Genomic DNA, 10,199 nt, shown 5'->3' with positions numbered 1-10,199 from the left:
ACATTTGTTTTGTTTTTGTATTTTTGTATTTTTTCTTTAGATAAATATTTTATCTCTCAGGCCAGATAAAATATGTAAAATATGATAAAAAACTTAATTTTTCCTTTAATTTGAAAAACCATCAAATTTCAAAATACTGTTTCTTCATTTTTTTCAATGCATGAATAAAGTCAATGTGAAATTCAATATGTAAAAAATAATCTAAAAAAACAAACAACCCCCCAACAACCTGTAAGCAATTTAATGTTAAAATTCGAGGGAAAAGGGGTCAAATTTAAATTCGGTGTAAACAAATTCAGTGTTAAGATCTGGGCAACCAGACAGAAGCAATCGATCCAAACAATACAACTCATTTAGAGCTCCGTTGTTTTATCCTCGTCATTTTTCCAAAGCATGAATAAACATGTAGAAGCTTAAGTGTACAAAATATTCCTTCTAAGCAATTCAATGTAAAAAAAAAAGAAGGAAAAAGTAACTAAATTCAGTTAAAAAAAATCAGTGTTTACATCAGGGAAACCAAGGAAAAGCAATCGATCCCTACTTCAGCTTACACTGCAAGGTCACACAAAGGTCACAGGAAGTAGGAGTGAGCCATGGAAACCAACATGCGTGCTACTGATAACAGAAATAAAGTATACAGACTCTCCTAAATACCATCACGCGTGTGACGGCTGAGATCGATTGCTTCTCCCTAATTGCCCAGATGTAAACACTGAATTTTTTTACACCAAATTTTTACACCATCAAAATAAAACTTTGAATTTCAAAGAATCCTTCATATTTCAAGACCTTATTGGCGTTTCTTTTTTTTCAATGCATGAATACATTCAGTTTAAAATCCAATGTGTAAAAACTGTTATTTTTGAATTCAATATAAAAACTAGATATTAAAAAATTCATGCTTTGGTTTCCTGGATTTTAACACCAAATTTCTTGAACTGAATTTATTTAATTTTATTTATTTTTGACACTGAGTTTACACACATTGACTTCCATAGGATTTAAATGTGTACAGTTGGACTTTTTTATAGGATTTTTTAACAACACATTTTTAAACCATCAAAATACGACTTGTGAAAAAACATCACATCTCAAGCCTTCCTTTTTGTGTCTATTTTTATTCAATGGATGAATCAATTCTGAGTAAAATTCAACCTGTACAATTGTTTTTGTAAAAAATATAAATAGTAAAAAATTAAATGTAAAAATTAAATATATAAACAAAAATGAATGTCAAAAATGTAATGTAAATAAATTGTGTAGGAAATTCGGTGTGAAAAATACATATATCTTTGGTTGCCTGGATTTTAACACTGAATTTTTTATTTATAAATTCAATGTTTTTAAAGTTCAAACTCATTTTAAAATTTACGCTCAAAGTCTGATGATTGACTTTAACGTTCATAAATTTCACGTGACTAGAAATAAAAGCGGGAACGTGTGTCCACTGGTGATTGTTTGAAGTCATTTCGGAGCAGCTATGAACCCTGGCTGGCTGGGACATGTGGTCTATTGAAGCATGTACTGGAGACGAAGCCTTTCTTCATGTCAGACCAAAGAGAGACTTTGGAACTAAAGACCACTCGACCCTCAACATGCAGCTCACGCAGGTGTGACAAGTGACCTTTTCACCTCTTCAGCTAATTCTCCACATTCTGACGTCTGCTTCATGGACAGTAAAAATACCACTTCTCCCTTTTTGGTTTTCTTGAGCTTTTTTTTTTTTTAACTTAATCCATCAACAGAATCTACGCTGGATAATTAAAAATTAAATTAATTATATTTAAAAAAGATATGACCTGTATGGGACGTCCATAACACTGTCAGCGAAACTTTAAATTTAAAGTTTTATTTTAAATAATATGCTTTATTCACACTAGACAACACATTATATTATTGTTATATAATTGAGATTATTATATTCGATTATTATATTAAAAAATATATTTATATATATTTAAAAAAATATTTAATTTATTGATTACGTGAGATTTGAGAAAATAGATAATAATGATATATAAACACGATTAAAAAAAACATTAACATATAAAAACATTTAATTAATTTTTTTTTTAAGAAAACAAGAGGGGATTTAGTGACCTCTTCTGGAATGTAAAGGGTATTTCAAAACCCCTGCATTGTATTTATTCAAAGATTAAAAAAGAAATTCCATTAAAAAAGAAGAAGTTATTCTTCTTTATTTACAATGCACTTTATTATTTTACTAATCGGGTGATTTATTTGGGCAAAGATAAGCCTTGTTTTGTTTTTTTTAATCTCTGTTTGGACTGACAAGTTTATTGATTTTGGTTTAGTTTCAACAATCAAACTCACACAAAAACAAGTTCAGACTACACGACCGAGTGTAATGTAATTTCGAATAATGGAACACAATTCCTGTCTGTATAAAAGCAGTGTTCCGTAAAGTTATGTTAAAAAAGTTTGACTTTGTTCACAGTAGTGGTGACAAGAACATGGTTATTTCTATTTAACGTCTTTTTATTAGATTTCATTAAAATCTGGGCCCCAAATTGCAATTTTCTTAAATCTTAAATGGTCTTTTTTGCTTCATGTTTGTTTTTTCTCTGCCAAACACTCATCAAACACACATGGTTTAAAAACACAGATTTATTATATGATTTTACTGGGTTCAGCTTTAACTGTACTTGTTTCTAATTAACCACAAAAATAATAATACCAGAAAAAAGTGACAATATTAATAACAACATCAATAACAGCCCCAATAAAAAAAACAAAAAAAACTATGAACTAAATCTTTTTGTGTGGAAAAAACATAAATAAAAAAATGTATCTTATTTTTTTTTCTTCTGATGTCAGACTAGCCGACATGGGTATACCTCGGGGGTCAAAAACGCTCCTGTACTTTCTACCCGCCAGCCAAAAGGTTCATTGGAGTCCAGGTGAGGCTCTATTAGTTAATATTCACCAGCAGTTTATATTGACTCTTGCTTCAGGACTGGGTTAGTTACCTCTGGCGGTTCAGGGTGCAGTCACGTAGAAAGATCCAGAGAAGTATTCTGATGTAATCGCTGTGTTTATTTTTAAACAATCAAAGTTTTTTAAGCGATCAAGTTATCACAGCTATTAGCTTCATAGCATCAACACACTTTGAAGAAACGCAGCATATTTAAAGTTTAATTTTCTTTTCTTTGTTTTAAGTACAAATAATGTGAAATAGAAAAATATTATAAATTCATTATTTAAGGCTTAATTTTTCTTTAGTTTTTCAGGTAATTTTAGCGAGAAGCATATGACGCATCTCAGATCCAAATCTTTGTTGGAAACTATGATTCATTTTTTCGTAAGACACACACTTAACACAAACTAAATCTCTTTGTTCGACTGTTTCAGTAAAAAAAAAAGAAAGAAAGGGGGAACTCCTCGTCCTTTGCTTCAACTTGACAGAGTGGATTATTGGGTAACGCGGCAAAGTTTGGACACGCTTGGTGTTCCTGAATGACTCACGTTAAGCCTTGTTGCCAACACAAAACATACCAGGGTTTATTTGGCAAGACTTTTCCAAAAAAACATAAAAGATATTTGCGTGGGTGGGTGTTGAATCGGATTGTCCTCCCAAGCCTTTTCTACTATGGACTGACATCAACCAACAGAGGCCATTATTTTTCCCTCGATACAAAAAAAGAGAAATAAAAATGAAATAAATAACATGCAAAAAAAAAACCACATGCACATCAATAAATTTAGCAGACACTTTATCCAAAGTCACTATCAACAATTGTATCCGTTTACGCAATTGCACAATGATGGGAGTAGGCTGTGATGCGGCAAACCGACAATGTGACAAAACAACACTATGTTATCCAGACCTGGGATTGAACCTGCAACGTCTTGTAACCACTTTACAATATGGCCAATCTGGCAATAAAGGGAGATTTTGGGCACGTGAGCAGAAGCAGATATCAGCCACACAAGTGTCTTTAAATCTTTGTTTAATCTAGTAAAAAACTCCAAAACACAACATAAAATCCAATCATGTTTTCTGAAAATGTGGTTTGATTACTTTAACATTAATGGATGGATGGATGGATGGATGGATGGATGGATGGATGGATGGATGGATGGATGGACGGATGGACGGATGGACGGATGGACGGATGGACGGATGGACGGATGGATGGATGGATGGATGGATGGATGGATGGATGGATGGATGGATGGATGGATGGATGGATGGACGGATGGACGGATGGATGGATGGATGGGGTTTTCAGTTCGGTACAGCAAGTTCGAACAAGAATAAGAACAAAGTGCAAGCAAATGAACAAAGTGCAACGGATGACAAAGTAGAAGGAAACAACGCAAAGAAAAGGATACAAAGGAAAAAGGATACAAAGATTAACATAGAATAGATTGGTTAAGATAAAAATAAGCCATTTGATAAACTGGTGGTAAATAAAAATGTACTAAATAATTTTGGTAAAAAGCAGGTAAAGGTTTAGTTATTTAATTTTTAACTTGTGAGCTAATATGTGACACAGGTAGAAACATGCAATCTTCTTAATCATTTAAATTTGAACATTAATAATTATTGGTTATTTATAACTGCAATAGAGAAAACAAACAGAAAACTGACATTGAAAGTTGAATTTATTTATGCATTACAAGCCAAACACTGAACTATCGCCTCTGACTGTTCCTGGTATCGTTCCCAGAATCGGTTGTTTGGGTGGGCAGAGCAAACATCGGTATGTTTGGACAACTCCTGACCCTCCTAAGCCTTTGTCCCCGACGTACCCTACATGTAAACCGGCCGGTGATATAAAGGGGAGGGAGTCGGCAGAGGTTGGTCACGGTTCTGTATTCTTAAACCAGAGGGATCGCTCAGCATGAAGATGCTCACCAGAGTCCTGTGCCTCTGCCTGGCCCTGGCTCTCACACTGGCCGACACGTGAGTAGAACTTTAAACGGTCAAAACTCGGGTCCGTTTCCGTCGCTCCAACACGACGTCACTTCTGGGTCTTAATACTTTGCCTTATGGAGACAAATGGTCAATGCAGAGTGTTACTTTATATTTTGATTATCTTTTAGCATTAATTTAAGTATGGCATATACGTATAGTGTATAATAATTTTTAATCTAACAAACTGGTTTCCGTTCAAGTGGTTTTCATGATGCTATACTGTTAAAGTACTTTTATTTTAGTTGTTAAAACCACAGAAATTGATTCGACAAATGGTAAAATACCTTTGAGGTATGAATAAAATACTTCAAATTCTCTGTAGCTGACAAAAAAAAAGAATTACCGATGGTCTTATATCTCCTTTACAAAAGTATTAAACATTGGATTATAGATCCGAAAAAAACGACCTTCGTCCTAAACAAAAGCTATCAAAACGTCTTAGAAACGTAAGGTTAGCAAGGTTGGTATTATCTCCCTGTAACTACCCACAATCCTCTGTCATACATCAACTTGCTTTTTTAGCTGTACACACTTTTTAAAAAAAAAGAAAGAACGATAGAAGCTCAATAGTTCAAGAGGCAGTTTTTAGGCAACAGAATGATGTCGTCAGCAAACAGCCTCACATTCTCTCCTTAAGCTGTAGTCTGGACCCAATGTCACAAAATCTATTTTCTTCCAGGCATAACCATGCACACGACCACAATCATGACGGCCACGGCCATAATCATGACGGCCACGGACACGATCATGACGGCCACGACCATAATCATGACGGCCACGGACACGATCATGACGGCCACGACCATGCACATCATGCAACACGTATATATCTTTCCTTTTCTCTGTATAGATATAAATAGGATTTTCTTCTCGGGTTTTGAAACGATACCTGGCTCTCCTCAGATGTCTACGATCGCTGCGAGGGCCTTGAGATGGACGCGGTCACTGTGAACGAAGAGGGTGTTCCTTACTTCTTCAAAGGTGAGCTCCTGGAAAATAAGTGACTTGAGAATGTATTATCTCTTATTGATGGTTTAAGGACAGTATCACTGATAGAACAACAGGAAACAGATTGAGAAGAGTCAGAGTTGAAGATGCTACGATTTTCATGGAATGAATAAACTGCATCAGAAAGACCACACAAACTGTTGCCCTTTCTCTCTATACAAGAACAAGGTGCAAAGGTTGACAAAGTGCAAATATAAGGAACATAGACCAAAGAAAAGGATACAAAGATTAAGATAGAATAAAAGAACATCATACTTTCACTCCACTCCTGCCCCAAAATTCAGAATTATACTATCTAATTGCATGAGGAGTGAATGAGTCCCTGAGTCTATAAGTGTTGCATCTGGGGAGTAGCATTCTTGCTCCATCTGCTTCTCAGTTCGCTTTAGAGTTTATTTGTGAATCACTACGGGAAATTCATTTGAAAACCTTTGTGGTCCGTGAGTGAAATTGTTTTTAATCTCCAGTCCCTCCCCTCTAGCCAAACCCACTACAAATGGTTTCTTTTTCCTGTATTTCTTTTTCATCCAGGGGATCACGTCTTCAAGGGCTTCCATGGAAAGGCTGAGCTCTCCAATGAGTCTTTCCCTGATATGGACGACCACCACCACCTGGGCCACGTGGACGCTGCTTTCCAAATGCACTACAAGATTAGCCTTGAGAAGCATGCACGCATATTCTTCTTCTTGGTAGGTTGATGTTGTTATGTAGTCATATGCACTCAGGACCAAAGCTAGAGATGGGTTGATGATGTTTCATGATACCCACTGATTATCAGATGCTGGGTCACATGTGCAGCAGCTTTAGCAGGGAGGCGTTACCCAGGCCAGCTGAAGATCATAGCCTTTCCAGTTCGCCCTGGGTCTCCAACCCACCTTAGCAGGTCTCTAGGTGGCGACTCCCACAAAATGCATCACCAATTCATTGTGTTTGACAGCTGATTTGTCATATACAATTTCAGAGGATGTATTACGAAAGCGGGTCTTCTCAGACAGATCTTAAAAACAATCCCCCTTATTCTGTCCATTATTGGGTGACAGCCAAGGAAATCCTGGCACCACAAGAAAAATTCCCACCCAAAAACATCTCACAGAGGTTGACTTCTTCCAAATTTTGAAGGCTCTTCTTATATCTAGGCCATTGTGTTGTTCTTGTTTTCCACTTGGAGTAGTTTGGTGCTAAAGTTAAGGAGACAATAGTCAAATTGTTTGGACTTATAAACTTTGAGAGACAGAGGATATGCTGGACAAGAATTTCGGAAATTGTGGCAAGAAGGAACGAAGAAAAGAAGGAAAAAGCGAATGATGAAGGTCCTGGTTTTGGGCGAGGAGGACAGAAAGAGAAAGTCTGAAAGAAAAATAATTGACCTCTTAATTAGCATGTTTTATGCTAACAACAGGACAACAAAGTGTTCAGCTATCACGAGCGCAAGATTGAGGATGGCTACCCCAAGGACATCTCAGACGATTTCCCTGGTATTCCTGACCACCTTGATGCTGCTGTTAATTGCCCAAAGCCACAATGCGATGAAGACACCGTCATCTTTTTCAAGGGTCAGTGCAATGTTTTCTACTTGTGCATCCAAAACACTTCTCTGCCGACGACTGCTGAAGATTTTGGAACGTATCTAGTTGGGAGAATATCAGTAAAAAGAAATCGACACATTTAACAATGTTCTAGGATCGGATATCTACCATTTCAACTACAAAACCAAGGCGGTAGATAAGAAAGAGTTCGCCTCCATGCCCAACTGCACGTCCGCCTTCAGCTTCATGGAGCACTTCTACTGCTTCCACGGACACATGGTCTCCAAGTTCGACCCAAAGACTGGGGAGGTTCATGGCAAGTACCCCAAGGAAGCGCGCGACTACTTCATGAGATGCGATAAGTTTGGTAAGTAGCCGTTAAAAGAGTCAAGATATTACGATATGTAACTACGAGGATTGGTGGAGACCTTGTTCACTGACACCAGGTAATGGAAGCGACCACGTGGAGAGGGAGCGCTGCAGCCGAGTGCACTTGGATGCCATTACCTCGGATAAAGCCGGGAACATTTATGCTTTCAGAGGTACCAGATAATACCGAAGGATGCTGAGTTTGAAAAGATAAATGAACGCTGTCTTCGCCAGGTCACCATTTCTTGCGTAAAGATGCCGACGACTCCCCGCTGAAGGCGGACACCATCGAGAGCGCCTTCAAGGAACTGCACAGTGACGTCGACGCGGTCTTCTCCTACGAGGAGCACCTGTACATGATCAAGGTGCGCTTCCCAAAGATTGTCTGATGTTACAGTTTTTGTAAAACCAAAACAAACTTCCACAGGACGATAATGTCTTCGTTTACAAAGTTGGCGAGCCTCACACCCACCTGGACGGCTACCCCAAGTCCGTGAAGGAAGAGCTGGGCATAGAGGGTCACATCGACGCAGCTTTCGTTTGTGGAGACTCGCACATCGCGCACATAATCAAAGGTTTTTCATTTCACCAATGATCACCGCACGGAACCTCACGAAGCACCATCTGACTCACATCTTCTTTAACTTTAGGGAATCACATCTTTGACGTGGATATGAAGTCCAGCCCTCGCACGGCAACAAACGAGCGTCCAATTGCCGCCTACAAGAGAATTGACGCCGCCATGTGCGGCCCCGATGGAGTCCGGGTCATTGTCGGGAACCACTTCTACCACCATCCCACCGTCTTCCTGCTCGTCGCCGGCAGAAATCTGGCTGAGCCCGTCAGAGTCTCCCAGGAGCTCTTTGGCTGCGACCACTGAGGAGAGTCATGGAAAAACAGTCAAACCTTCCTGACCGCGCTTTCCATCTTTTTACAAGCTATTTTTTCTACCACTTGAACTGTGAATAAATACACTCTTGTAAGGACCTATGTTTCCCTCTCGTGGTCATGAGGAGGAAGTGCAAGATGATGAATTGTGTTTCAGAAACTACATCAAACAGAAGTAATTGATAGATTTGCTTTGAATTAAGAATAAAAAAAACTCTTTAGCTTCTTTCTCAAGGCTTTGATAACAGCGCCACTTAGTGGCCCATGCGTGCATAATCACCGAATAGATGGGTCGTTACATGAATTTAAAAATTCTATAGAAAAGCGGAAGTTCCTAAAATAACCATGTACTTTCAGCTTGAAGCCCGAAAGATGTCACTATCAGTTAAATTATCGTCTCTTATTCATCAAAATTAAACAGAGCGCCATCTTTCGTAGAAAACAAAAAACCAAAACAGAAAAAAAAAGCAAGACAAAAAAGCCACTGAAAATGGAAACATTTTCCAGAAAGAAATGTTCATCGTTTCATGTTATTATTTATTATTTCAAACCTTTATTAAACAATAAAGGGGAGGCATTTTGACAGTTTATTAAAAAAGATTGATATAGATATTATAATTACTATTTTTTTATTATCATTTTTAATGATAGATATACTAGAACTAAACTTCTGGTTGCCCGAAGAGACATTAAAGGTCTATTCTGTGCTACTGTTAAATTTTAAAAACATGTTTTTATTTGCGTTTATTATTATATTATAAAATGATCATTTATACAATAAACAAAACAAAATAAATTAATAATAAATAATACATATTTATATTATATTAATAATAATTATATATATATATATATATATATATATATATATATATTTATATGTGTGTGTGTGTGTTAATCTTCATCACTATCAAAAATATAAGATTTAATAGAAGCCCAGAATAACAGAATCAAACCCTCTTTTCTCTTCAGGACACCAAATCTGTACTTCTTGTATATTTATCGGTAATAAAGATAATAATAATAACAATAATAAACAGGATGAATGGAAATAGATGCCCCTGCTCGTCGTCCCCGGTGACCCACGGTCGCTCATTCATGTTTACACTGAGACAATCGCGATGATGTCATTCTCACGAGTCCAGCTCTCTGACTTCATTGGCTCATGCACAGACGATCTCTTCACGCCACGAGTCAACTCTTTCATGTCTGACACCTCCTTTGTTTCCCCTTTAAATGTCAGGAAGAAAGAAAAATGTCTCACAACAATTGTATGTATTTCTTAACCCTTGTGTTATCTCCGGGTCACAATGACCCGAATGCCCAAAAACAAATAGTAAGTAAGTAATATTTATTTGTGAAGCGCCTTTCTAGATCAGGGTCATGAGAAAATACATACACATTTAAAAACCTTAAAAGGCCAGGACAACATAGAGACAAACACGGGAGTCCCAGAAAATCAAGGA

General features: G+C 37.1%; 1 protein-coding gene across 1 annotated transcript; it reads left to right on the top strand.

The window, feature by feature from the left end:
- Positions 1-4,830: 4,830 nt before the first annotated feature.
- On the top strand, positions 4,831-8,831 carry hpxa (hemopexin a). Its single transcript, XM_087803926.1, has 10 exons — positions 4,831-4,930; positions 5,622-5,764; positions 5,846-5,923; positions 6,482-6,639; positions 7,350-7,503; positions 7,631-7,843; positions 7,923-8,018; positions 8,080-8,210; positions 8,273-8,420; positions 8,496-8,831. The coding sequence occupies exons 1-10, from the start codon at positions 4,869-4,871 to the stop codon at positions 8,723-8,725; spliced, it is 1,413 nt and encodes a 470-aa protein (XP_087660052.1). The 5' UTR covers positions 4,831-4,868; the 3' UTR covers positions 8,726-8,831.
- The last annotated feature ends 1,368 nt before the right edge of the window (positions 8,832-10,199 follow it).

The sequence above is a fragment of the Callionymus lyra genome, chromosome 12 (assembly GCF_982586985.1).
Source record: "Callionymus lyra chromosome 12, fCalLyr1.hap1.1, whole genome shotgun sequence".
NCBI classification, from domain to species: domain Eukaryota; kingdom Metazoa; phylum Chordata; class Actinopteri; order Syngnathiformes; family Callionymidae; genus Callionymus; species Callionymus lyra.
The sequence above is the reverse complement of the archived record's forward strand: the minus strand, read 5'-3'. Positions and strand labels throughout refer to the sequence as shown.